This window comes from Aspergillus novofumigatus (assembly GCF_002847465.1).
Source record: "Aspergillus novofumigatus IBT 16806 chromosome Unknown P174scaffold_3, whole genome shotgun sequence".
Lineage (NCBI taxonomy): Eukaryota > Fungi > Ascomycota > Eurotiomycetes > Eurotiales > Aspergillaceae > Aspergillus > Aspergillus novofumigatus.
Genome location: NW_020194276.1, coordinates 136,669 through 164,485, shown reverse-complemented (window position 1 = coordinate 164,485; position 27,817 = coordinate 136,669). Strand labels below are relative to the sequence as shown.

At 47.3% G+C, this 27,817-nt stretch overlaps 11 protein-coding genes across 11 annotated transcripts; 8 read left to right on the top strand and 3 right to left on the bottom strand.

Moving 5' to 3' along the window:
* Window positions 1–12: 12 nt before the first annotated feature.
* Window positions 13–700, bottom strand: P174DRAFT_354138 (uncharacterized protein; the record flags this gene model as incomplete). Its single annotated transcript, XM_024821737.1, has 2 exons — window positions 13–241; window positions 303–700. Coding segments are annotated over 2 exons (627 nt in total), but the record flags the coding sequence as incomplete, so codon positions are not given.
* A 2,661-nt stretch (window positions 701–3,361) lies between these two features.
* Window positions 3,362–4,823, top strand: P174DRAFT_403182 (MCT family MFS transporter; the record flags this gene model as incomplete). Its single annotated transcript, XM_024823973.1, has 2 exons — window positions 3,362–3,634; window positions 3,703–4,823. Exons 1-2 carry the CDS (start codon window positions 3,439–3,441, stop codon window positions 4,821–4,823), a joined length of 1,317 nt encoding a protein of 438 aa, XP_024683435.1. The 5' UTR covers window positions 3,362–3,438.
* Window positions 4,824–5,453: 630 nt separating this feature from the next.
* On the top strand, window positions 5,454–7,427 carry P174DRAFT_510755 (MFS transporter; the record flags this gene model as incomplete). The annotated part of the gene is made up of 5 exons (XM_024831716.1): window positions 5,454–5,861; window positions 5,921–6,719; window positions 6,785–6,832; window positions 6,887–7,051; window positions 7,186–7,427. The coding sequence occupies exons 1-5, from the start codon at window positions 5,739–5,741 to the stop codon at window positions 7,425–7,427; spliced, it is 1,377 nt and encodes a 458-aa protein (XP_024683434.1). The 5' UTR covers window positions 5,454–5,738.
* A 2,100-nt stretch (window positions 7,428–9,527) lies between these two features.
* P174DRAFT_368224 (uncharacterized protein) lies at window positions 9,528–9,980 on the top strand (the record flags this gene model as incomplete). Its single annotated transcript, XM_024822214.1, has 1 exon — window positions 9,528–9,980. A coding segment is annotated over one exon (453 nt), but the record flags the coding sequence as incomplete, so codon positions are not given.
* A 1,319-nt stretch (window positions 9,981–11,299) lies between these two features.
* On the top strand, window positions 11,300–11,823 carry P174DRAFT_479715 (NAD(P)H-dependent flavin oxidoreductase; the record flags this gene model as incomplete). Its single annotated transcript, XM_024830709.1, has 2 exons — window positions 11,300–11,377; window positions 11,451–11,823. Coding segments are annotated over 2 exons (451 nt in total), but the record flags the coding sequence as incomplete, so codon positions are not given.
* A 376-nt stretch (window positions 11,824–12,199) lies between these two features.
* Window positions 12,200–12,931, top strand: P174DRAFT_479709 (aspartate/glutamate racemase family protein; the record flags this gene model as incomplete). Its single annotated transcript, XM_024830708.1, has 3 exons — window positions 12,200–12,239; window positions 12,366–12,517; window positions 12,538–12,931. The coding sequence occupies 3 exons, from the start codon at window positions 12,200–12,202 to the stop codon at window positions 12,901–12,903; spliced, it is 558 nt and encodes a 185-aa protein (XP_024683431.1). The 3' UTR covers window positions 12,904–12,931.
* A 5,071-nt stretch (window positions 12,932–18,002) lies between these two features.
* P174DRAFT_458459 (alpha-L-arabinofuranosidase B) lies at window positions 18,003–19,523 on the top strand (the record flags this gene model as incomplete). The annotated part of the gene is made up of 1 exon (XM_024829668.1): window positions 18,003–19,523. One exon carries the CDS (start codon window positions 18,003–18,005, stop codon window positions 19,521–19,523), a length of 1,521 nt encoding a protein of 506 aa, XP_024683430.1.
* A 2,036-nt stretch (window positions 19,524–21,559) lies between these two features.
* Window positions 21,560–21,751, bottom strand: P174DRAFT_351897 (uncharacterized protein; the record flags this gene model as incomplete). The annotated part of the gene is made up of 1 exon (XM_024821728.1): window positions 21,560–21,751. A coding segment is annotated over one exon (192 nt), but the record flags the coding sequence as incomplete, so codon positions are not given.
* Window positions 21,752–22,512: 761 nt separating this feature from the next.
* P174DRAFT_367249 (NAD(P)/FAD-dependent oxidoreductase) lies at window positions 22,513–23,792 on the top strand (the record flags this gene model as incomplete). The annotated part of the gene is made up of 3 exons (XM_024822162.1): window positions 22,513–22,741; window positions 22,801–23,589; window positions 23,647–23,792. 3 exons carry the CDS (start codon window positions 22,513–22,515, stop codon window positions 23,790–23,792), a joined length of 1,164 nt encoding a protein of 387 aa, XP_024683428.1.
* Window positions 23,793–24,911: 1,119 nt separating this feature from the next.
* Window positions 24,912–25,265, top strand: P174DRAFT_429276 (uncharacterized protein; the record flags this gene model as incomplete). Its single annotated transcript, XM_024825564.1, has 1 exon — window positions 24,912–25,265. One exon carries the CDS (start codon window positions 24,912–24,914, stop codon window positions 25,263–25,265), a length of 354 nt encoding a protein of 117 aa, XP_024683427.1.
* A 1,302-nt stretch (window positions 25,266–26,567) lies between these two features.
* P174DRAFT_479699 (uncharacterized protein) lies at window positions 26,568–27,485 on the bottom strand (the record flags this gene model as incomplete). The annotated part of the gene is made up of 4 exons (XM_024830707.1): window positions 26,568–26,668; window positions 26,753–26,826; window positions 26,979–27,084; window positions 27,158–27,485. Coding segments are annotated over 4 exons (609 nt in total), but the record flags the coding sequence as incomplete, so codon positions are not given.
* Window positions 27,486–27,817: the final 332 nt, after the last annotated feature.

Below are 27,817 nucleotides of genomic sequence, written 5' to 3'. Positions count from 1 at the left end.
TGCTTGCGTGTGTTGTAGCATGACAAGAACTGCACAGTAAGTAGCGTATGAAATACCATAATGAGCTCTCCGGAGTGTAAAGGCCTTCCTGTATGCGTCGACTAGTTTCCAAATATTGAGCGCTGCCCGGATACAGTTTTGCCTCAACTCGTCCTCAACAGGAGGGTCGAGTGTGAACCTGAAGTGGCCTCGATTGAGAAATGCTTGCTCAACCAAGATTACTAGAGTCCAATACGTCGTACTGGAGCAGGTGTATGAGTAAGAGCATCATATCATAGTGTGCATATCTACGTTCCACTCACTGTAGGGTCATTTGATGAGGAGGGGGTGTGGTATCTGTATTAGGGTCGAACCTGAGCCTAGCTGAGAGATCCTGGTCCCACTGCTTGAGTTGTGTCAATATGTCCTGTCTGGTTTGTAGCAGGCGTTTGTCTGAACTTGTCACGCTATTTAACGCATAAAATGCATCGATGATCTGAGCTGCAATCTTGCAGAGCTGCAATAATGCTTCAAACGTGCTGATCGCATGAGACGGTCTTCCATGGTAGACGGGAACCGTGGTGCCGAATATTGGAAAGGCAGGATCGTAATAAAGGGTCCATGCTTCCATTTCCTCGAATGAATCGAGGTAGTTGCATGTTACGTTCCCGGCTGCTTCCTGCATTGCAGGGGGCTGGCCAAGGCAAAGTGATGGCAGCCGAGTTCAATAACCATTTAATACGCCATCCCAGACAATGCCGAGCCTGCGCTTTGTTGACCGTATGGCACGAGGCATGCACCGCATGTGAGTAGAGCTACCACTGTCGGGATTGTAGGGATATCAATATATTGAGGTAGCAGCTCCTTGAATCGTTTATAGTATACTAAGCCCTTAGGATTTTGCTCTTCGAGACCCAAAGACAAGGGTGCTCGGTCGCTATATAGGCTGCTTTGCATGTAGATCGCGTTCAAAAGCAGCTTGTTTATATACGGCCCATTCGTGATCAAGCTATCCATAATAGCTGGCCGATAAGTTAGTAGATATGATAAGTGTTGAGATTCCAGTGCAGCTCTAGTAGATGCATTGTCAGATCCATAGGCACAAGCTCTTCTTGTCTGCGCACGGCAGCGTCTGAAATAAGCTGAGCTCTGGTACTTTCTGTGGTCAGGGTTGATTAACCCCGGTGGGAGGACTGGCGGTTTGCCAACGGGGTCTCATATAAGCGATCACGAAGCAAGCTTGTGGCACCATACACCTGGCTCCCGCCCCCAGCCATTTTTGGCTCTGGTGAGTTGGCATTGTCATGACGGACAAGTTCGGTCGGATAGCCCAACTGAGCACAGTCAGCGGACGCAAGGCCATGGCCCCATTCTAGTTGCTCACTCCTTTGTGGGCTGGGCTGCAGAGTGTGTTGTCAGATGATGGAAACAGTGAGCGCAATGCATGACCACCAGGTCTCGCCGGACAATTAACTGGAGCGTGTTCTTCTGATAGCTCGAGAGATGCTGCGGAGCTATGCACCTTGATGTTGTCCGCCCCCATTGAGCCCGTCGCGTTTGGTTGGGTGCCAGCCCCATATATTTCTCTCCTCAGCTCTTCTATCCGTCGTTGAAATGCCCTCACATCGGCCTTTGGGTTTCTGCTGGCGGTGCGTCATGCCTCCCGTGGACATGGACATCCGATACCTCTGGAACTGCAAGCACCACACCGCGGTTGACGGCCGTCGCATTTGACCTGGTTTTAAGTCAGTCGTGTCTTTCACTAGAAGCGGCAACCTCCAAATTGGAACACAAATGGATATTAGCCCAACCCTACCTTTTCTGCCGGCAGTTTCGGTATGTTCCACATGCTGAATAGGAGTACGTTGACTGCTGCGGGCTTCCAGCTGGTCGATCCATACCACTCGAAGACGTTCGTGGTATGGTTGAGCAATGCATTGTATGTATTCTACCGGTCATGTAGGGTAACAAGTGAAGTGTGTGCGGTTGTAAATGACAACGAAGGATTCAAATCAACAAAGCACGCGCATTGAGGATCGGACTAGGGGAAACCAGTAGTTAATATAATCGGTAAGCAAGCCTCAACTGCAACCAAGCCGCCACCCAAGATTGGGCAGAGCCGAGATCGAAGCTATTTTCAGCCCCTAAAACATGATTATATTACTAATTCTAGTTATTCTTACGCTGCGGAGTGCGGACATTGCAATCACTTATAGCCTAGAATATGGCGGTCACTACAGTGTAGGGGGCCTGTTAAAACTTAAGGGTGTTATTCTGTATCTACTACCTACTCTATAGGAATAGATGGAATAGCTTTATTAGCCTGATTCCTGTGCTAAATAAACTCCTGCCCCTCCTAGATAGAGAATCCCTTATAGCTTCTATCTACCTCCTAGATTGCTTCCTCTTTTAAAGCTGCTTCTTATGTGTAGTGTTATCCAGTATATAGATCCTCATTTCCTTTGTAAGAAGGATAGTATTATTTATTGCTATCCCACACCCCTTAATAATCTGATCTAGCATAGCCTTAGTAGGGGTAGAAAGTAGAGTTGCATTCAGTCTGAGTTTGGGCAAGTTCAAACCTAGTTGGAACTGACCTGCTGTAATTTTGAATTTTTTGAGTCCAAATTTTGGAAATCAGAACCAAACCTAATCTGTTCTAATTCAGGTTGAGTTTAAACACAAAAAACTGCTACTAGGCATAGATAGGCATAGCTAGACCACTACTAACTAACTATGGTTAGATTCACTTTGGTTCAGTTTTGATTTATGTCACATACCCCCGCCGGGGGCCCATCCCCTTGCTTAGATAATAGTTTGTCCGAACAACACTACTCCCCATTAAATTATACTGTTATAAGAGGTCTTCTGCAATGCTGCAAGGCAGATCTTATTTGATTCCTTGCATTCCTACCCTCTATGTATTGAAACTCTTGGTATATTTTGTGACCAGCAACAAGTCAAGTTCTATGGGAAACCTGAGCATCAGTCACCTGAAAGCGGAAACACTGATAACGCCCGTGATTGAGAGCCAAGTAGACCTCGCCATACTGCTTTTTGGGTAACCACCGGTAAACCTCCAACCCGCCAAGAGCAGGGCCCACATTTTACTGTATTACTTTTGGAATACGCAAGATTTGTTATGATAAAGAGCGTAATGAAAACTGTATATTACCGTGATTTATTTGTCTTGGTGGGCTTTTTTGTCTGGGTCAAACCAAACATTTTTGCAATTTGGCTAGGCCTAGTCCAACTAACCAGAGTTGGGAGGAAAAGAATCACGGCGGAATTGCTTGCCCCACTGCCAAGCGGCCAGTGAGTTTGATAGTTGAATTGTGGACCACGCCCTTTCAGTGATCGTACCGCCCAAGGTTTACCCGCACGCAAGCGAAAGACTTAAAACTGGCAGCTTGCCTGTTTCGCAACCAGTGCAATCGATCGCTGATATGCCAATGCAAAATGCGTCGATCGACCCGACAGGACCTCTCTGAGTTGACTCACGATCTGGAGGTCAGGCCCGATGCGAATCATGGCTGCCCCGAGAATCCAACCAATGGAGTCAGTCTCGCTTTCCCTGAGGGTGGCCGTGAGGCATGGATGTGCCTATTGGGATCCTGTCTGATGATGTTTCCATCTTTTGGTTTCCAAACGGCAGGTGAGGCACTTTGGTCAAATTTTATCCTAGTGAATCATTAGGGATGTTGACTACTGACGCTCCTTCAGTTGGCTCCGTCCAGGACTACATCAGCACGAACCAACTCGTCGACTACACTATTCGTGATGTTGGCTGGATCACGGCCATCTTAGTGTTTCTGACTTTATTTCTTGGAGTCCAAGTGGGACCTCTGTTTGATCGCTATGGACCTCGAATTCTGTTGACTTGTGGTTCGGCAGCCAGCTTTACTTCTTACATACTACTCGCAGAATGCACGAAGTATTGGCATTTCATTCTGTGCCTGTCCATCCTGGGTGGTGTCGCATCAGCTATCATTACAACTGTGTCAATTGCTGTTTTGAGCCATTGGTTTCAGCGCCGACGCGCTCTGGCCTCCGGTATCTGTATGGGGGGATCATCGGCCGGAGGTGCTATCCTGCCATTGGTGTTACGGACGCTGTTCTCGCGTTATGGCTGGACGTGGTCTATTCGGGTAATCGCCTTCACAGCCTTAGGATGCTATCTGGTAGGGATCGCATTGGTGAAAGGCCGGCTACCACCTGGCAACGCCGGCAAAGCGACGATTGACTTTCGGGCGTTCCGGTCCCCTCGTCTCTGTTTCTTGACCATCGCTGTCTTCGCCTTCGAATTCATCATCTTCGGCTGTGCTGCACTTTTACCGACGTATGTGCGCTTCGCTGGGCTCTCATCGGATGTGCAATTCTATTCCCTTACAGTATTGAATAGCATGAGCTTACTTGGGAGAGTTCTCCCTGGCTTCGCGGCCGACCAAGTCGGGCGGTTTAACATTCTTTTGTGTTTGGTGATCACCACTTTGCTGGTCATGGCAGCAGTGTGGCTCCCCTTTGGGTCCCGCGATGAAGCCACACTCTACGCCGTCGTGGCTATCTTTGGATTCGGCTCCGGCGGATGGCTGTCACTTGCGCCTGTCTGTGCCGGCCAGCTTTGCAGGACCGAGGAATACGGACGATTTTACGGCACCGTCTATTTCGTGGCTTCATTCGGGGTATTGCTGACAGCCCCGGTGGGGGGAGATCTGCTTCAATCGACCACGCCTCAGGTTCTCATTGGGTTCTATTCGGCAGTCCTCCTGGTCGGACTCATTGGTCTTGCCTTGTCTCGATGGGCTCTCTTAGACTGGAATTGGAAATGGAAGGTTAAGGTATAGGTCTACATTAGATCATCGACCTCCCGATGCACAAATTTGAAGTTGGATGTAGGATGCTGTGGCCAAAAATATGCTACGCCAACAGAGCTGTACAGAAACAGGCCCCAAATAGCCTGGTTACGGCCCTTAGTGGGGGATCAGGGTAAAAACAAACAATAATTCTATTACCAGTACTTGTGTTATTTTTTTCTTCCACAAACGGTATTGAATACCCTGGAGTGCCATCCTATTATTTCTATTTGTACATGACATACCAACTACAGCCCTCGGCTTGTCTGATGCCTGTCTTTGTATTTTTGCGTTGACTAAATTACTAACCATTCATTTCCCGAGACGGATTTAGACACATGCACCAGTGATGAGGCGACCAAAAATCTATTCGGGCATCTGGACCTGATGGTCACCTCGATTTAGACTGAAAGGACTCCACCCTAGTTGTAGTCTTTACGTGCGATCATGCTTACATCATTGGAGCAAACTGTCTCCTGGACCCACTAGGAGAGACGTATACTCCGCAAGGCTAAGCCAGATTAGTTGTAGCGTAGGGCGTGCTTGCTACCGGAAAGTGTGCAACTCCACGCCCTACGCTACGGAGTATGCTGCATGCGTCAAAGTTGTATGTGGATCGCGAAAGCCATCCCTTTGGTTCAATAAGGCTATCGTTTTTGCGAGCATAATCCCCAGGACGGACTTTGGCGAGGGAAGCAGGCAGCTTATGCTCCGCTCTCGGCGCGTTTGGTCAAAGATACTTCCCGACTTGCTTGTGGAGGAAAATAGCACACTATGTTCGAGTTTAACAGTACTCAAGTCCAAGAGAATGCCACGCTCCGTAGTGCTCTACCGGCGTTTTCTGCGGAACAGAAAGCTGAAATAAGAATTCTCCTCTAACATACACCTTAGCAGATCAGGTTGCCAATGTTATTCCAACTACTTTCTACCGGAGAAAAGGCAACCGGGCCTCAGGCCGATTCTTCAAATTGCCCTTCAAATTCATCCTCTTCCGTCAGACATATTCTGAAGCCTTCCAGCTTCCCCCCAGTGAGAACTCGAGCGTTTCCATTCCATTTGCGCCGGGAGATTGACTCTTATAACTGCAGGTTAGAACATTTCATATTGTCGTTGCAGGAACCTACTTTGTCTTTAACAGCGCATTGGGGTCCTCCTTGACATCGGGAGCTCAGAATGCAATTGCTGACTATTTCCAAGTTGCCCGGAGTGATATAAGGATGATACTCCTATCCTCACTTTACATGGCAGGGTTTGCCGTTGGTCCGCTGATCTTTGGCCCGTTGAGCGAGTTCCTTGGTCGGAAGCCTGTTTTATGCGTTACTTTCGCAACGTACATGATCTTCACGATAGCATGTGCAGTGGCCACATCGCTTCCAGCTCTGTTAACGTTTCGATTTCTATGTGGGTTGGGAGGTTCTGCCCCAAACGCGGTAATAGGTGGCCTATTCGCTGATATATATGTTGATCCTCACCAACGTGGAATGGCAATGTCGTGCTTCATCTTCGTGGCCATATTTCCATCTCTTCTCGGGCCGATAATATCTGGCTTCGTTTCTACTACATCATGGAGGTGGACTTTCTGGGCTGGTCTAATCATCGGCACCCCAGGCTTTCCTCTCCTGTTCACCATTCCAGAGACATATATGCCAGTTTTGCTTCAAAGGAATGGAGGCGCCTTCGGTGACATCCAATCCGGTGGGTTTCAATCGACAACATCAAAACTTCGCCCGCGTTCACCAACGGTATCATGCAATATCTGCAATTTCCTCGGTCGCCCATTCATCATGTTCGTCCAAGAGCCAATTGTGTTCTTTTGCTCCATCTACCTCTCTATGATTTATTCCCTCTTGTACCTCTTTTTCGAATTTTATCCTCTAGTATTTCAAGGTATCTTCAACACCTCCAATTTCTGAGAGCTGAATGCTAATTAAGTTTGTCACGATGTTCTCTAGAGTTGTACGGATTGTCGTCTGGTGCGGCCAGCTTAGCCTTTCTTCCCAGTATGCGCAGCAACTCTGGCTTTGGTCTTACATGGATTCTAACAGCGTGTTCAGTCTTGCCAGGTTTAATTGTTGCGTTGATCCTTTTTTCCGCTTATAGTGCATACCATGGTAGGGCCCTGAATATGGGGTCAGCATGGGCGCAAGTGGAAGAGTATAGACGGCTGCCTGTCGCGTGCATCGGAGCTCCCACTATTCCCATCGCTCTCTTCTGGTTTGGTTGGTCGTCAAAACCAATGGTACATCCTGTGATACCTATGATATCGGGGTTTTTCTTCGGGTTCTGCTATTTGCTCATATTCATGTCCCTCCTTAATTATCTCACCGATGCATACCAACAATATTCTCGGCAGCAGCGGCAGCGTCTACTTTACGGTCCCTATTCGCCGTGGCTCTTCCGTTGGCCACCACCGCTATGTACACGAAACTTGGTATCAGTTGGGCTAGCTCGCTCTTGGGATTTGTATCGATAAGCATGGGGGTAATTCCGTTTGTCTTTATCAAATATGGAGCGTGGCTGCGGAAGAACAGCATAATGGCCCAGAGAGCAGCACCGGGCAATAGGGTGCCTGATGTAACTGTCCAACAAATATAAGATCAAAATTTATGTGCTCCATATCCACAACTCGGGCTGGCTGATGTTCAATGGCGTGAATGACTCCTTTAGTGAAGTGCTGATATCACAGTTGCAATGCAGGTCAAATCGTGTTAGATGAATAGGTTGATGCAAAGCTCCCAAATATATACAGAGGGTCTCACACTGGAGTACACCGCAGTGAGGATTTTAGATATTAGACGGGGTTTTATTGAAATTTGTGTATCAAACTCTTGGAAATCATGTTATATGGATGTCATGTTCTTAGACAGCTCCGTATAAGTTTCCCTCGCATCAGCGACTGCTGGTGCCGGAAAGCAAACATGCATAACAGACACCTAGCATGCCAGCTCTAGTAACTACATTATCAGTAGCAACTAACCTCATTGTAAGCCCGTCTCGTCAAAAATCTAATAAATTCGAGCGCCATCTCATGCTGCTTAATAGTGGTCTGATCGCGTTGTGATCACATTATGACAGTTGATAAACTATGAACCCATAGCTATTTACCAAAGATCTGGAACGTGGTTGAACCACGCCTGTACATCATAATAACAACCGTCGGTTTAGCAATGCATAGATTATTCTCCTCAGGCCGAAAATGAAGTCGCCCGCTAGTGCTGGGAAGACGCCGACATCCCAGAAGTTCGTGGGGAAAAAGGAACTTCATCAGTGACACGACGAAATTGGCGATGTACCGAGATCCACTTGTAGGCATTAGTGCAGCTGCCGCCGCGGGATTTGAAAAGAATGAATGTACTCAGCCTTCCGCTAGTGTCCGTAGAGCGTCTAGGTCGTCAATACATACTATATCCTTCAGTAAATTGACCACAAACTGCATTATTTCAGGCACAGTCCCAACTGCGACATTTTCGCACTGCTAGCCTCTAGTAAGACATAACTGAGGGGCAACGGAACGGCCTCACCTTGAGTAAGGAAGACATTGGCCGATCTGGGCTCTCTGTTTCCCAAATTCAAAAGTTATAGACTGGGGACGCAGGGCAGTTGACAAGAATCCCATAACTTTAGTCCTGGTCTGCAGTAGCACAGTTGATCGCCCCATTCATCGATACGCGATGTATAGACAAAGCGGCGGGTGGTTGGTTAAACTGCTGCTCCAACTCTTCGCACCTTGGAATTGATCCGCACATGCTTGGGATCTCGTTTGTAGCTGCCGCATCGTCCCCTCAAGGTCCGGGTCGACCCACTGTTTCTTCCACTCTTGTCAGTATGTGTAAATTTTGGACAATAAATGGAAGAATGCGCTGTCTATCTTTCCGACATTTTGCTTTGGCTCTCAAGAGTATATTGGTTGGATAAAAGCCCTTGGATGACGTTGAGTCGTCCGAGCCTGTAGAGCTATGTCTATAACTTCTGTTTAACTGTCATACAGGAGGAGCGTGGTCAAATCGAGAGAATTACAGTATCGAGACAGGAGCTCTAACACAGTAGACGCCGCCCGTTAGCTGCCTGCGCGTCAAGGAGGTAGCGATGAACACAACATCGACCGCTATTTGCGGGAAAGAGGATGCTGAGATATGCACTAAATCACATTCATTGTGCCAAAAAGTCTGCATCAGCCAGCTACAGTGGCATGTCAAAGTTTGATCCAGTGTATTTACCGCTAGTTTGATTATGAATCCGGATAGATCCTTACGACTAGGGGTCGTAATAGTCCCAAGAGGGATGCTGGGATGTTGTTTCCTATGAGTCCTAGACTGAATATATCTAATACTATAGAGCCTAGAGATGCATGATCACATCTACAGTGATAATTATTTGCAAAGGCGCCATGACGTTAATTACTTTAGTCATGTATCTAAAGATTTAAATCCGCGGCAGTATAGTTGGGAATCCCTAATCAGGCTAGCGGTAAATACACTGGATTCAAACTTTTGACATGCCCACTGTATCTGCTACGGCTCGTATTGATAAGCCTAAAAGAGATCTATTAGATATACTTTAGGTTTTCCCGGGTTACCCCACCGGACCCACTTCACAGGGCGTGCAGGCACGCCTTGCCCTGTATGCACGCCTTGCTCCATATGCACACCTGGACACGTCTGACTAGTTTGAAAACACCAGATTCTTGTCTCTCGAGAACACCTGTTCGAGATAGCTGCGCAAGTCACACATAGTGTGCCGCCTTATCTGCTCGACTTTGAATCGCGAACATTAGTGCCGTTCTCTGCCACTAATGGGGCTGTTAGTGATCACCTTTCTCAGATGCTATCCCGAGCCACCTTTGTCGACGAAGTAGGTGCGCAAGTGCTTCCGGAGACGCCAGAGGTGTCGCTCCACCCCCTTCAAGAACCCGGTTTGGATTCGTACACTGAAGTGCTGACGCGCCATCTGAGCCGTTACGCACAACAGATGATGGGAAGCGGTATCATCCCTACAGACGAAATGTTCCAGCAAGAGGCAAGGCGTCTACTTTTTGATTCTGAAGATCAGTGGAATCAAACCATTGCTGATAATCGCGAATGGCTGGCTCACTTTCGAGGACAGCAAAGCAATAATAGTCATCATCAGGCCCAGAGGACGCTCTTGTGACCTCTTGTGACCCAAGAAGGGTGAGCGATGACCCCACGGTAGGGGCTTGGCCATTTTGCCACATTGCCGCCACGGCTCGATGCTCCTCACCCGGCCGCCAGGGAATTCCGCAATCAAACGAGCGTAGAAGTCGCAGTTATGAGGGTACAAAGCACATTGCCGCCTGTGTGCCCCAGCTTCTTGGAACAAGGGCAAACAAGCGTTCTTCTGCTTCCCGAAGGGAATATTTGCCCGCTCGGATTCGTTTAGGGGACATCAATTCAGCTGCAAACGAAGCCACCCTGGCCATGTTATCGGGAAAAATGAGATGAAGCATCTACGGACCATACAGCCTATGGTGCACACGACATATAAGCGGATACTTTAGGGTTAGTAAGTTATTCTGAGTGCATGTGGGCCTCCTTCTACGGGCTACAAGGGCACACCTGGATGATCTCGTCAAAGCCGGTGACTGCCCAGGGTGCCAGATAACTTGTGATTGGTAGAGGGTTGGTGTCCAGTTCTCAGGTACGCCCTGGTAATATGCTTGTATCGGCGTTCTGCTTGGCAGCCACCGATGCGTATCCTGCGGGGCCATAACCAGAACGTGAGGCTTTTTGATATACACTGCCCGTATGACGGCATGATTTGCAGCTATTTCGCCGCGAGGGTGGCACATTTGGGCTGAAGCCGTCGAAAGGCTGTAGTCTGCCGCCATCTATTCGGATAGGAGCTCGGACTGGCAAGGTAGATAACGGGAAAATGAAATGGACGGCGCACTGAAGAGCGGAGATGATTGTGTATGTTGTGGTTGGAATTCGTTCGGATGATTACGATGCTGGTGCTTTATCAGACTTGCCCTGCGGGAATACCTAACCCAAACACCACGCTTTAGTTTGTGGTCCTCAATATACAGTGACTATACCTTTTGTTACATGTTGTCTCCGAAACCTTGAACAGCTCCATCCCAATGTGGATCAGACTATGGCGAACTAGGCTCGAGGACTGGACTGAGACTAGGGTACTATTACCAGCCAAACACTCTCTCAAGTAACTCTAACCATCTCTAGCCCAGCGGTGCTGCGACATCGCCTGACAACGGCTACCCTTGGTGCATACATGTGTTTGCAAAATATCACCAGTTTCTTACTGAAGGAGATAGGAAGTATAAGTTGCGTACGGAGCTTGGTCGGATCAATTTGGTCTTTCTTCGTCCAATTTTTGCCATGGAACCCTGTGATTATGCTATGTCTTTCAACACAACTTTGACCAAATGACTTGGGATTGCTCGTAAGTTCTCTGTGCCGTCTCTTCTGACTAGGCACAACCTGATAGAGTTCCTGATCCAAGGTGGAATGCAATGGGTCGCAAATGCCGAACTTGCCGCTGCAGTTAGTAATTCTGGTGGCCTCAGGATTGTATGTGCCCTGCGATGCTCGAATAGATTTGGGTGCCTGGAAAGGAATGGCTTTCTGCTAACAGACTGCCTAGATCTTGGCGCTGTCTCAGCCTACACCCGACGCCCTCCGGAAGGAGATCAGAAAATGCTGTTCTCTAACTTCCAGGCCATTTGGCGTGAATCTTGCGATACTACCAGCTGTTCATCCACCTGATTATCTTGCATATACAAACGTCATTGTTGACGAAGGCGTCCAGATCGTTGGAACGGCCGGGTCAAATCCAGCTTCCATTATCCCGTCACTTGAGCATTCAAACGTTACAATTCTGCACAAATGCACATCCATTCGCCACGCCAAATCAGCCTTGGCGTGGATTTTTTTGTCGATAGATGGATTCGAATGCGCAGGGCATCACAAATTTGATCCTCTTGAACCGTGCCAGGCAAGAGCTTGCAGTTCCGATGCATATGAGAGAGTAGCGACACGGCTATGGAAGGGGCGATAGATTTGTTTATAGAATCTCAAATAGGGCAATCTACACGCTAGACATACTTTGAGCGGGGCTTTTTCTCTTTCACTTTCAGTGATGTAGGAATTCAGCGGATATAATCCTAGATACCTATTTATTCCGAAACGGCCTTGCGGAACTCCAAATCTGTGGGATGCGGTCATGTATGCCAGGAAGTCCGGATTCCACTATAAATAACCTGTTGTTATAGTATGTATTTGTCGACAGCAATCCACAGCGAATCATATCATTTGCGATACTGATATATGTAAGACCCGATTCAACCACACCTTATACCGGTTCTCACGGACTAATTTTACGCAAGGACAAATATGAAGACAATCAGCATTGTTGGCGGTATTGCCTGGCCGAGTTCCTTGGATCACTACAAGACCATCAACGAATACTACAAATCCAAAACCCAAGGCAACGGGCTCCAGACGCCAAACATCTTGCTCACACAAACCAATTTTGCTGTGATATAGCAGGCCCAGGCAGAACGGAAATATGATGAAGGCGGCAGACTGCTTACAGTGGAGGCAAAGAAGCTCAAGGCTGCTGGCGCAGACTTCTTCTTGTTGACATGCAATACAGTCAACACCGCAGATCATTATATCACCAGCAACGTCGACTACCCTATGTTACATATTGTTGACGCTCCTGCGCAAAGGGCTATACATCAGGCTTCAAAACAGCTGGTCTCCTCGGTAGTCGATATACCATGTCTGGAACATACTTTGTGCGGCGCCTTGAGAAGAAGTATAATCTCAATGTGCTAGTTGCAAATGGACAGCATGAAGCCAATGTGCACAATGCATTATACCACGAACTTGCCAAAAATATATTTCTCCCGGAAACACAGAAAAAATTCAAATCAGCCATTGCGGACTTTATTGCGAGAGGAGCAGAAGTGATCATCCTGGCCTGTACAGAATTTGGTATGCTGGTTCATGTAGAAGACAGTGAGGTTCCAATTATTGATACCTGCGTTGTTCATGCGGAGGCTGCGGTTGATCTTGCTTTGAGTTTATACTAAGACACAAAAGATGTAGGTTTAGTCGTTGGTACATGGATTAGCAGATAGATATGATCCAATGCAGTATCAATGCTAGGGCGTGTGTTGCATAGATCACTCACAGTCCAAAATCTTTCCCCCGATGGCCCTTTGGAGACAACCACTTGGACATCTATGGCGGCAGCTCTTGTTCTTGCAGGATCCGGACTTCCCACTGCCGATATTCGATTTATTTTGGACATCCAAGACCAAGCGCTTACGAGCAGAGAGTTACCAGTATTTCGCGTTATTCCATACCAATTCTCGTCACTCAAGTACTACTCGCACCCTTTCTGCTCTTCTCACCTCTCCGGGCTCTCTGCCTCACACATTCGAGAGCTTCGTCGGGATAATGGGCACAATGGATTCAATGGAGCCTAAGCCTGACCAGGAGTATGCAGCTGTACCGCCAGGGTAAATGACGAGGAACAACTAGCGTCGCAAATTGGCTCATGATTGGGACGACGCCGATGACCCTGACAACCCCCGAAACTTCTCATACTTCACGCGGGGATTTAGTATCCGGTTTGATACCTCACAAATGCGTGTCTCGATTTGCTTAGTGTAGGAAGTGGTGACACTAATTCAGATCATTAGGTACCAAGCCTCCAGCAAGCCCCGTACCCGGCCCCTGGGTCCCGGATCGAGATCCGTCCAGTCGGATGCCGATCTGCAGTTTTTGCTCGTCGCTCTGCAGAATTCGCAAGGAAGGGCCGCTCCCGGACGTAACCTTAGCTCAGACTACATGCGGAAGATACTGTCACAGGACAAGCGAATTTTGCATATTGAGAGCTTTATCTACCAATCACATAAACTCCAAAAGCTGGGCCAATTTTTTGAAGGCCAGTAATTGTCATAGATTCTGTCTGACTTCCTCAAAACTCAGCTAGCGACGCTTAACAGCACCAGCCTTTTTGACGTGTGTAACAGGGCCCCTCGTATAACTCGAACTTATCATGCTTCTTCCCCACAGGGTCCGACCAACCGGGCGGTTGCTCATCATAGGCCCGTTCGTCCAACTAGCTAATTAAAGCCATCCGACTTTTGTTAAGCCGTGACAGATTCTAACTACTACGGACAGAACAGTCCTCATCAGGGGCGCGGCCCAGGGCCAATGATACTATAGACCGGGGGTAGCGGTGATGCGTAGTAAAAGTCTCTGGGGGCGCGGTGTGAAACGGGTTGTTCCAGTGGATTGAGAGGTGGAAGTAGACGCCATTAAGCCCATTATTGGAGTCCGCAGATATTGTTGGGTATAATATAATCTCATGGCTTAGCATATATTATATTAGCCATATTATGTGGTACATAAGTGTTCCATGCCCTCCCCTAGCTAGATATATCTTAGTCGGAGTTGAAACTGTGACCCATGTATGGCTAGCTCTAGATGTTTATGTTCAATGACTCAGTTATTGATGAATTCTATTGTTTCTATTTGCGGTAGGAACGGTGTGTGCCGAGAGATCCTATATTTTTACTCCTGCGATATGGACCCAAGATAGGTCAGGGATACTCCTTCGCTAGTAGACTTTGTAATGTAGTTCCAGCAATTATCTTAGCTAGTGTCTGCACTGAGATTTATAACCATGACGCCACTCCGGGTGGTATATAGGAGAGATTAAGGCGAGGGGATGTAAGATTCTTTCTCTGTTAGGCTGTGATGTGGACACAGATGAAAATGTATTGTAAGGAGTTTTTAGTCAATCACCACAGCCCATACTGGATGACTATATTAATAGAGCATAGGGGCTATAGTTAGCAAAGTTAGATTCACATGTGCTTACTCCCTCAGTGAAGCGTGTCTGGGGTGACCTCGGTGTGTCAATTAGAATTAACTATGCTGCTACAGAGACCAGCATTACCATGGGAAAACAGCACGGTTCTCTTGATGAGATTGATGAGGTGAGGTAATCGCTCACTTTGCATGATATGAGTCTAGTTTTGGTGGGGAGGAGTTTGGACGGGTTGGATGACGTCCGTGGATTCGGGAGTATTTGCCCGGCTGAATCGTAGCGTTGTGCTGGCAGCTGGCGGCACACGGGTGTCATGTTACGACCAGTCCGATGCTTTACCGCGCGGCAAGGTATGCCACTGGAGTGTCCAATTACCAAACCAAACGGTCGAGGGCTAACCCGTCCTCGACGTCTGGGGAGGCCATTTCACAGTAGGTGGAGGTGGAGATGCCATGTAATTCCTTAGTAGCGCCTGTATCTCAGCGCTAGGCATGGGGTTCTCTCTAGGATTGGAAGATCTTGTTTCCCCTATCACTCACAGGTCGATACAGCCGACCGGATGGATACGTCTGAAGACCTGGAATGAAAGTATTTTATCACCACTACCAAGATTTGGTCGTGCATGGCCGCCTATCTCCTGAGAGCCCGGTGCTGGCAGAGAGGACCACAGATTACGCGACCAGCGTGGTCACATACCTCCGCCCTGTACGCAGTAAGGTGCCTGCCTCACTTGTGGGTTTTGATTTCACTCCGTTGCACGATTTGATTGCCAGGCTGAATCAGCTGGCTGTGTAGTTTGACAGTTACGCTGCTGCCTTAGAGGGTTGTGTCCAGCAGGGCCGGTCTTGGTGGGATTTCTGGACTGAGTATCAGCTATAATCCCGGATTCACGCCATCAATCAAGTGCACATTGCCTTTGAGCATATGTTCTATTATGAGCTAGGGCTGGACGGAGAAACCTGGTTGAAACATGTGGTCTTCTCCAAAAGGGCATTGCATAAGAACCCAGACGCTTTTCCGGCCCTGGGAAATGCTCTGCTAGAGGGAAAATCCACCGCGGCTTATGTATGAATTCCTCTCCTTATGCTCCTGATTCAGACAACGACTAATGGATATCAGTAATGGCTGGGATTTATTCCGGGCCGTATTGACGCCGCAACAAGTTGACTAGAGCGTCATGTGTGGCTGTGAAATATCAGGCAGTACTCCCATAGCTTTCCTGTTAAGTCAGTGGTTAGCAGAACAGAGATCCTCGAAAGTGTCAAGAGACCCAATTTGCGGAGAGCAGCAAGAGATGGGAGTGGTATCATTCATCATTCGAATTGTGGTTCTGGTTGTGGTTGTGGTTGTGGTTGTGGTTGTGGTTGAGTCCCGAGCGGGAGCTAAACACGGCCCGGTCGCCCAGTCGCAGGAGATCCTGACAACAACTCAGTACCTGAAAATCCCGCAACCAACGCTCGCATTAGGTCATAGGACTGGCCGAGGAGATCATCCACGGCAGTTACAGGTCACTATGTTAGATAATAGGAGTCCTTGCATCACTAGCCAGATGATCTGGCTGTTAATCAACAACGTCAAACCCCATCGTCCACCATGGTAAGACCTCCACAAGACGGTCGAGTCGCCGCAGGCACAGATCCGAAAGATTGAATGCGGGCAGTAGACCATAGGATGAAATATGAGACTACAGAAAGAGATATAGATCGTCCGATATCGGATCGAAACGCAGACCATATCGAACCTAAAATCACTGAGGAAATCAAGTTCACAGACAACCCAACAGTCCGCCTGTCGCACTCCGCCAATACGATGCTGGCCATTTCCAAACCATACTACGCCAGGGGGCTGATCCACACGTATCCATAGAAATTATACACTCTCGAATCGAATTATTTTTCTGTCCGTATCTACAATTTTGGGCTTTGATAACCTACTCAGTCAAATTTGAGGATTGATTGCGAATTGGTGGCATTATCGGTAATACAAATCGTGAAGATACGCGTTGGGGCGATCGTAATTTGGTGGCTGATTGCCTGTGATTTTCTTCCCTCTCATCCGGGGCCCCGCATCCTCAAGCAAATGGACAAGACTCGCCCGTCTTCTAATTAAGCTCATGCACCATCCTCCGTTGGCTAGGCTTTCCAGCTCCGAGTCCAATAAAAGGGGAGTTCGTAATGTTCAGCTATTTTTAGTAGCTTCGGTTAATTGTCTCCTGTCGAGAAAAATCGGGAAAATCCCGGTGGCACAAGCTGCATGGTTAGTCCTAGACGCATAATATATGGATACCTACTAATGCCCCATACCATTATGCGGGGTACATCCAACACGGGCCAGATAAACATGTCGAAATGGAGCCATCACTCTCCAGTGTTGCATAAACAGGGCCTCGTGACACGTATTAGGCTGCTTCTGGCGAGCATCAGAGGCGGAACAAAACATTCCGTCTAGCTAAATCATAATGGGCCAAAGACTCTGAAGATCAATTTCCCCGCAACTAGAGCTGACCTATACAATTAACGAACCCCTTGGCTAGTGCCGGCAGATTCCTCCCCGCATCCCACATACACGATATTGGAAGCTTTACGAAGCTTTATGAAGACACCCAAATCATAATTCCAAGCCGTCTTTGGTTCCACTTGATCCGTAGCCTGTGACCTGTCTGTTCTACAGTAATCCTCTTAGCAAGACAACTCGGTAAAAGCTTCGGCAAGCTCGTTGCACTACTCCGTATATCCGTCAGTACTCAGCAGAAGGCTTCATCTCGTCACAATTCTTCTTATCTTGGAATTCTGCAACATCTTGAGTAAAACGACTGCACTGGCTTATAAACATCGACACAAGGCTTCAGATCGAGTATTATCTTATAAGGTCTTTCTGTCTTGAAAGTCTTATTAAGCTCCTTTGAGAAGATTGGCCTATTATATAGGACCACAATGGTATTTATGTACTTCTCTGCTATGTCAGTTAGATCCAGATTGTCCCATAATAATAGCCCTGAAGTATCATACAGGTTTTGAAGACTGTCGCTTAATTTGATGTTATGTCTGCTTCCAGTATTAACCGAGCTTCTGAGGACTAAAGTTCACTAGAGTATACTATCAAGTAGAATGTATAATCTAGCTATAATTATTGGAGGAAATTTCACGCCACTTCACTGCTGCATGTGACGATAAGTGTAAGACATGGACAGCGTGATGAACTGGATCAAGACTATAAAAGAGAGACTTGATGGCTTACAGCCCTTCAACATACCTGTTTACTTCAGTGGCCATTTCAGCATCTCACTGCTGAGTTTAAGACACATACAGGCGGGCACATCCGAGTGTTCCCCACTGAAAGCGACCAAACATGTTCCCACAACTACGCCTTGAATATGCCAGCTTGCTTGCTCTTGGCCTGGTTGCCACAGGCTCCCTTGTCGCTGCTGGGCCCTGTGACATCTACTCCTCTGGTGGCACGCCATGCGTCGCCGCCCACAGCACCACTCGCGCCCTGTACAGCAGCTACAGTGGCCCACTCTACCAGGTAAAGCGCGGCTCTGATGGTGCCACAGCTGACATTGCGCCTCTTTCTGCCGGCGGTGTCGCGAATGCCGCCGCACAAGACTCCTTCTGTGATGGCACTACCTGCCTCATCACCATCATTTATGACCAGTCAGGCCGCGGTAATCACCTCACCCAGGCTCCGCCCGGTGGCTTCAATGGCCCGGAGTCTAATGGCTACGACAACCTGGCTAGCGCAACTGGCGCACCGGTCACGCTGAACGGTCAGAAGGCATACGGTGTCTTCATCTCGCCTGGCACCGGCTACCGCAACAATGCTGTCAGCGGCACAGCTACGGGCGACGCACCTGAGGGCATGTACGCGGTCCTTGATGGGACTCATTACAATGATGCCTGCTGCTTTGACTATGGCAACGCTGAGACCAACAGTCGTGATACAGGCAACGGCCACATGGAGGCCATCTACTTTGGTGACAACACTATCTGGGGCACTGGCTCAGGCAGCGGCCCGTGGATCATGGCTGATCTTGAGAATGGCCTATTCTCTGGCTCCAGCCCTGACAACAACTCTGGTGACCCGTCAATCTCTCACCGGTTCCTCACTGCGATTGTCAAGGGGAAGCAAAACCAGTGGGCTATCCGTGGCGCCAACGCTGCGTCCGGCTCGCTATCGACGTTCTACAATGGTGCGCGCCCAAGCGTGTCTGGCTACAATCCAATGAGCAAAGAGGGTGCCATCGTTCTTGGCATTGGCGGTGACAACAGCAACGGCGCCCAGGGCACATTCTATGAGGGCGTGATGACCTCCGGCTATCCGTCCGATGCCACCGAGAACTCGGTGCAGGCCAACATTGTAGCAGCAAAATACGCCACCGCATCGCTGACCAGCGGTCCCAAGCTCACTGTCGGTTCCTCGATCTCGCTGCGGGCCACCACATCCGGCTACACGACGCGCTACATCGCACACTCTGGCTCTACCGTCAACACTCAGGTCGTCTCATCGTCCAGCTCTACCACCCTCAAGCAGCAGGCCAGCTGGACGGTTCGCACCGGCCTTGCCAATAGCGACTGCTTCTCGTTTGAGTCCAAAGACACACCCGGCAGCTTCCTTCGGCACTACGACTTCGTGCTCCAAGTCAGCGCCAACGACGGCACGAAACAGTTCCACGAAGATGCCACGTTCTGTCCGCAAGCCGGCCTCAACGGCCAGGGCAATTCGGTTCGGTCCTGGAACTATCCCACTCGCTATTTCCGCCACTACAACAACGTTCTATACGCCGCGAGCAACGGCGGGGTTCACACGTTCGACGCGACCTCCTCGTTCAACAACGATGTGAGCTGGGTGATCAGCACTGGCTTTGCCTGAGCCTGGGGAAATCGATAGGCACTGTGCAGATTGAACTCTATCCCTAAACGTTAGTTACGGGTATAGTTGATAGCTGGCTAGGGTGCAGACGACTCTGGAGCTCTAATGGTAGAGGCTAAACCTTCTTAGTAAATAAACTTTTATTACTCAAATACACTTCTACATTCCACTGCTATAAGAATAAAACTTAGATTGCTAGAACTATAATAAGAAGCAGAATTACTAACTTCAGCCCTTTTGGGGAGAGAAATTGTTAAGACCTAGAGAACACAGTTTCACCCTTAGAGGATGAGACCGAGCAGAGAACTAGCTAATAAGTGGTTTTCAGGGTGCAAAAGAGAGTAATAGGACTAGGCGAACTCATATCACCCAATATGCTACCTACGAGTGGGAAATACTGCCTGTGACCCGTCCTGGCCTCCAGTTAATGCGTATGGGGTGTCTAGTCAGGTTGATCAGAGTTGCATGAGTATAATCTACTAAAAATCTATATCGAGGTTGAGCCCTGCATATACCATAACCTTCGTCCAAATATAGCAAGTATTTAGCATAATGCAAAACTAGAAACAGTAACCTTTTAGCATATTAGGCCATTTTAATGATATCCAATTCGGAGTGAACCTGATACGTCCAACAATATGGTGGCTCCTGATACTCTTGATTTCTATGGCAAGGCAAACTACGACAGCCTCGTTAGAACCGCCAAACTGAATGAAGTCGAGCATGAGAAATTAGGCACTAGCTATCGTTCCTGCCACCCCGGAGATGGGACAAAGCACTTGTCTGGAATCACAGCGACTTTACAGTTTTACAAGAATTGACTAGCGACCAGTCAAATTTCCAAAGAACAAATTGGTGCAGTGCAATCAGGTGCTCAAAGGCTCCACTTCTGTCGTTGGCGTCCGGTTTAAGGATGTCACTGGCGGGGAGAAGGGTCAATATGCTCTTCTACTGAAATTACCCAAATTGGTGATGTTACAGTATGGCCAGACATGTCAGACAAATATGCAATTGTCGGTACTATGCCCCGGGATGGTACACTGGTGACAACTGCCTCGTATGTCCGGGATAAGAAGTCAGGTGTCTATGTTGCCACTGGATCAATCTATTTTAAATAGGACAATGGCAAGGTGGTGATCGTGGATCAGGAAGGCTGGCCGGAGAAGGAGCTTAAGCATGACGATTGATCATGAAAATAACTTTACTATTACCTTGATTTCAAGTCAGCAATAAACTATATCAAGATGTGCCCTAGAAGAGCAGAGATGATAAAACATACAGGACTGATAAATTGACAGGTGAAGGAACGAATTGTTATTTATATCCTATTGTTTCATTTCCTGCCTTCCTTATATCAGATTTAGAGACCTTTTGCAGCGCCAAGTTAGCATCACAGAACTAGATCAGAAGTATTCTGGATGTTCCATATTTTTGAAAACGGAACTTCCTGCTAATTACTGCAAATATGCTTTTATTTAAACTTGTACTGGTATGGGTCGTTACACAAATTACGCTGGATAAGAGCGATTTTAATTACAAATGTACCATTATAAAATAAGCGTAGGCGAAGCATCCGTGGCTTCTTTGTAGGCATTTGATTGGTGGACGATTCGGCAATCCCCGCAGAGCTTGGAAACCTTCCGTGGCCAGCCGATCATGAACCTTAAGACCTAGCCAGTGAGATATGTGCCTTTAATAGACTTTAGTGCTTTGGGCCCTGAGGTAAATGACTGAGAGTGTGTACTTGGATAAGTAGCCGAGGACTGACTGTTGCCTCGACACACGATCACTACCCTTGCTGTACTAGGGAAAGTGTACAGTAGTCAGACACGATACCCACAAGAAGTCCATATACTAGTTACCTCTTTCTCTCCATATAACATAAGCTTGAACATCAATAAATAATGGCAATTTACAGGTTGCCTCGGTCTGGGCTCTTAGGAAATACGGAAAGCGCAGTGGATCTGGTGTCTGTGTGGTCTCGGACGATGAATTGATATTGCGATGCCACATAGCCATTACCTTTTATCTCTTTGTTTAATAAGCCTGCACTCAACACCAAGCGTGCTGACCACAGCCAGACAAGAAAGACCTAACGATGTATAAAAGTCATCCACAAGAACTCTGTTGTAGGCAGCGAGTACTTGATCTTGTTGATCCGCGGGGAATGAATTGATAAGTCCAAGCGCACCAGTGTTCAGTGTTACATTTTTGTCTAATTGCGGTACCGCCATGACCGGATAGCCGAGAAGCTTGGTGAGGAAACGTTTTGCGCAACAGATAAGACAATGATACCACCAAGCATTTGCCGATCCCGTAGATGACCTGATAGGATATCCACTTTCCAGCAGATGTGTCTGGGGTTATACTCGACTCCTTTCTTAAATTGATGATTTCCTTGGGGGATCCTTTTCCGCACGACACAATGCTTCCCCTCCACTTCGAATCGCCGTCCTTTGTTGCGACGGACCCGTCGGAGATCGGACGAGAAAGGCGGTTTCGGTAATTTGTTTCAAGGCATTTTCAAGAGGCCTGCTCTGCGAAGTGGTGCGGGATGGCTTGCATGAGCCTTCAAGATGAGTATCTCGATTTGAACTGCAGCTGGTTTGCACAGTGCAGCATCAACTGTCAATGACGTTGTTATTTGGTTCTAATGCGGTCCGTCCCTTCCGCGACACCTATGCTAGGATGCTAAGTAACCAATTGACTATAATATCGCAGCAAAATTATTCCTGCTACTATTTCCTAATTTGATTGCATCTTATGATTTGTAACCTCGCAGTGCAACGTTCGCTGCATAGGGTTCCACCGCTGTTGGTTTGAAAATAAGTCAATGACGTCAAACCAGTGCACTCCTAAAATATATGTATGGCATACCTTTTCCGCTTCTCAGTCTTTGGTTGCTTCTCTTTATCATTGTCTTTGCTTTCCCTCCTTCTTTCATACTATCCGGAACCACCAGTGTCTGGTTGATGCACAGCATATGACAATGTTTGTCTTTGGTTGCAGGGCGCTTTTCGCCTTATTCACCTTCTTGACTGTCTGCTTAGGGCAGGCCAATCAGACGCAGTATGATGTGATTGTAATTGGTGGTGGACCTTCTGGCCTCAGTGCAGCCAGTGGATTGTCGCGTGTCTTGAGAAAAGTGATATTGTTTGATTCAGGAAAGTACCGAAACAATCCCACAAGGCATATGCACGATGTCATTGGAAACGACCGTATGTATCTTTTATTACCACATCCTGCTTGCCTACAGCCGTGGTTCACACTTAATCAGATGTTGTGCCCACCGCCTTCCGAGCAGCAGCAAGGAAGCAAATATCCTTTTACAACGTGACAACCTTTGTAGATCAAGAGGTTACAAAGATCCAGCTTACCAACAACAGCTTCAGTGCTACTGTGACCAATGGTACAACCTTTACAGCGCGCAAGGTTATCTTGGGTAGTGGACTGAAGGATGACCTTCCCAATGTCCCCGGCCTCCGTGACGCCTTTGGCAAGGGTATTTTCTGGTGCCCATGGTGTGATGGCTTCGAGCACCGTGACCAGCCAATTGGCGTTCTCGGTAATTTATCGGATGCCTATGATAGCGCCAAAGAACTGTATCCAACGCTCAACAAGGACATACGAGTCTATTCTAACGGTACCAACAACACAGCCCAACAGACACGCATTGCCAGCAAGGATCAAAACTGGGAAAAAGTGTTTAAAGCATACAATATCACCATCATCAACAAGCCTATCCTGAATATCACACGCGTCCAGAACGGGAGTATCGTCCAGGATGAGGCTATCCGTAAAGAGTTCGACAAGTTCCGAGTCTATTTCACGGATGGAACCTTCGAGGAACGGGGTGCTTTCATTACAAACTACGCAACCTCACAGGCGTCTGAGCTGCCGAAACAGTTGGGTGTAGGCTTCCTGGGAAACAAAATGAACACGACGGCTCGAGGTCTGCGAACAACTGTTAAAGGAGTGTGGGGTATTGGCGATGCCAACAGTGACAACAGCACCAACGTTCCCCACGCAATGTCCAGCGGAAAGACAGCAGCTGTGCATTGTCATGGTGAGACTAAATTCTAAATACCGAATGCAGACACGTTCTTGCTAAGTATAAATCCAGTTGAACTGGCTACCGAAGAGTTGGCGAGGACTAGCGGGGCCTCACCAAAAAGAGATCTGATCAATGACGGTCTTGCACATGAGCGTGTGGAACAACAGATGGGCAATGAGATTGAAGACATCTATAACAGATTGAGACGGCGTTAAGGAGTATGCGCCCCAAAAAGAGTGATATTTGCTTGGCTGTCTGACCTCCAAGCGCCGTAGATAGCGGAGGCAAAACTTCGTACTGGAGGTAAGAAAACGAATAGCCCACTTTTTCTTTGAGGCAAGTCAGAAATGGACGGATGGTTGAAGTAAAATAAGCTCAACCACAATTATAGCTCCTTGCCAAGCGTCTAGCGCCAGTAGACGACGGTTTATATCGCATCCAAAGCTATCGCAGACTTGTTGTTCATGGCACTATTCGGTAGGACTATAAATTGTTTAAAGCAAATTTAAATGCAGATATAGGACAAACATTTTCTCCCAAATGATTTCCGCCCTGCCATAGTGTCCCCAATGAATACTAATTAAAAAGTAAATAAACATTATCCCTTCCTATATAATCAGCTACGTCCTGATTGCGTATTGAAGTGAATCCGTTACGTATGACAGTATTAGCAACAAACCAAATTCGCTGACCCTATTTTGTCTCAAAGCAGTTTTTCATAGGCACGTGCTTCTCTCTGCGGAAACCTCGCCACGCTGAATCATAGGCATGAACCAAAACATGTCGCGCTATTTCGTGATATCTTCCTAGGCTTCTTCCAATTAACACCTTGCATTGTCACACACCGATGGTCAACATCCGGGGAGAGTGACCAAGTTATAAAAACCTTCGTATGCTGACCCTATCAATTCGTCAGACACCGCTAGACTATAGGAATCCCGACGCAGCGTTGTGGGGCTAGCCGGATCGTGAATTACCTGTCTCTCTTCAATGGAGTCTGTTGCCAAAGGAGTATTAGACTACGTATGGAACTTTTGTGTATAGCTTAGGAAGCCTCCGCTATTAGCGCATTAAGCTTACAGTCAGCATCTGTGTCTTTCTAAAGCAGTGGTACCAGCTAAAACTAAAGCCGCTTTATGACCAGCTGAAATCCTTTTGTTATAAAACCTCTTGGCTTATCCGCGGAAGTATTTCAATAGAAAGAGATTGATCCAACTCGTAGTTCCAAGAACTTTCGGATATTCTGTGTATATGTAACTTGACATTTGCCACTAAATCTGTCCCCTGTTATCCAAAGCTTCCTTCTCAACCTGCAAAATCACTTCAATATTGTCATGCTCGGCCACGTCTCAATTCGCGTGTCAGACCTTGAAGCATCTACGGAATTTTACCTACGCGCTCTTCGCCCTCATGGATTTGAAGCAATGCGCTTTCCTACTGTGGTTGGTCTTGGACCTCCAGTGAAGTCTTCATCTGCTCCGACTCCTTGTTTTTGGCTCCGTCAATATACCCCAGCACCTTCGATTAATCATACTGAGAAACCTACTCCGGTACACATATCATTCTATGCCCAGGATTGTGCCGACGTGGACGAATTTTACAAGCTCGGCCTAGAAGCCGGAGGAAAAGATAATGGCAAGCCTGGTCTAAGACCATTTATGGAAAATTACTACGGTATGAACCGCTGAACCCAGTGACTGGTTATGGAATGCAACTCCCCCAACTACACTGCCTTTTGGCGAAAGAAGTCTAATATTGTGTTTGGTAGCCTCGTACATCCTCGATTTAGACGGAAATAATATTGAGGTGGTGTGTTTTTCTGAATGATCGATCATAGTTGTGATATGAAGCATAGGAAAAACGTCTGCGGAATCATCATTATTGATTGATCATAGGTCTAGAACCTGAATTTTGTATATAGTCCTTGAAATTTACTGACGAGAGGATATAGCATATCCAATCTCCCTCTGATTATAATTCATATAGGTGAAGACATACCTGCCATTTAACTGACTATTAAACAGGCTAGGTTCTTCTTTCGCGCATGACTATAAATAAGCTATAAGCCAGCTTGGAAATGGCAGTTTAAAAGGCATTTTTTAAGTGCAAAAGCGTTCTTGTTGACTTCCTCTGAAAGGAAGTTAGGCACATAGGTCCACATCTAAGAGAAAGCTAGGTAAGAAGTATTTCAATAATAAGCTAAGAAAATCATAGACAAATCTAAAAGAATGTACTCATCAAGAGAGATACCTCCTAGAATAGTTGCCTCTCACAAAATCCAATAAGATAAGTGCATATTATGGCCAGTTGCCTTCAGCACTCTACCGCAGCGCCTGTAATTGCAACTATCCTGACTCCTTATGGGGCGTGGCCGCCACATAATTGGTAAGTAAATATCCACCTACCTATATAACAATTTCGTGTCATATTGATGACTATATTCCTATCGGCAAGGTAGTTCTCGGTCAGAGAATAGTTGGGTCTAAAACGTACTATAGGTGTAGAGATAGTTTACTACCTACCTTTAAACTAAGTGCTTCTGACCATTTCAAGCCGTAAGGAAGAGCTGGTTCCCCATCAAGTAGCATCTCAATTATTAACGTTTATTACTTCTTAACTCGTTCTGTCAGTTGAGATACATAATTTCTCCAGAGGCAGGGTTTACCTGCACTGCATCTCTTTCTATAGTGGTAAGATGCTTTCTATGTTTTCTTTGGACAAAAAGGAGGATAAAAGCAGCTGTTAAAGCTGGAGTAACAAATAATATCCCTCCTCTAGTTGCGGACAATGAATGTGAGTGCCTCAATTATTTGCCGTCTTTTTATAAATACATCCGGCTGCCACAGAAGATCTCCTGTATCAGTCACTTATGTCTGGCCCGTATACATAAGCACCTCTGTCACACACAATACAGGCGGCATTTCCCTTGCCTTGCGCAGATGTATGCCGGTTACCCTGATCCGAAGCCATTAATCGATGAGTTCATTTCATTATGATCGTCCAACGGTGAATGGGAACAATAATATCTGGTCGCCGGTGAGCTCGATACATGGTAGGCTTCCTGCGCGGCTGCCAAACTTGAGGTCATTTGCTGATCTATTTCAGTAAAGCTCTTCATCAAAATTACATATACGCGTTTTTGCTTCGGGCGATCCCAATGTATGAGAGGACGTACGCAGCAGGCTTGCCTTTTCCGAGACTGAACCAACATGTCGCGTGATCTGGCTATCCACATGTGTCCTACCTACTCTGGAATATTGTATTGAATGAATAAAATATATACCACAGCAAGTAATGTTGTGAAGCTGAGTTTCCTTATCGAGCAACAACCAGAAGTACTTCTCAGTCTCCAATCACCGACCTTTAGGTACGCCGGGCCAAGGAGAAAGAAAGAAACATACAGAAAGTGAGTTGTGACGCGAGCCACTCGTTGGACTATACTAACCAGCCGATCATACCGGTTGCTGTCGCTGCCCGCTTCTTTCGCTCTCATGCTGCCACTATCATCTATGATTGTCAATATTCCACTGATTCAAATTGCTATCGTTCTCACCACGCACACCAAGCGGCGGCTACTCACCGCAATAGACCACCGGTTTAAACATGGGCAGTTCAATAATTTGTGGAAGATTTTCCGGGTTTCCGAGGGACGTTGATTTATCCTGTCTGCGCTTCATGGCCTTTTCGATAATGCTTTGGAGGAAGCGATCATCTTCCAGGGTGAAGTATCCGTTCAGCTTTGTTCGTTTGACATACTGCATGATATCTTCCAATTTTTTTTTCCTGGTTGTCTGTGCGGTTAACTCTTCAGGTGACAGATCGGGCGTGGGTTCCGATGGAACACCTTGTCCATCGTCGTTTCCTTGTTCTGGCTGTGGGCATTGGGTGTGATCTGAAGATAAATCGGGGCCGTGTCTGGAGAGATGCCATCGCGCGAGTCGCCATTCGGCTGAGGCAGTGGGGTGTCATCATCGTTCTGCTTAGGGTTGCCGCTGTTGCTGCCGCTCCAGTGATCTCCTGTTTGTAGCAAAGTCAAGATTAGACATTCTTCTTATACATCCCACATTGAGTGAAAGACTGACCGCTCTACAAATGTACTTGCCTCTCGTACGTGGTCAGGAACACGAGGACTCCAGCGCCCGTACCATTTGTGGGGAAACCTGACTCCAGTGAGAAGGGGCTTGTTCAACAATTTAAGTATAAAGATAACAATGTTCATCGCCAGCGTCACCACCTCCGC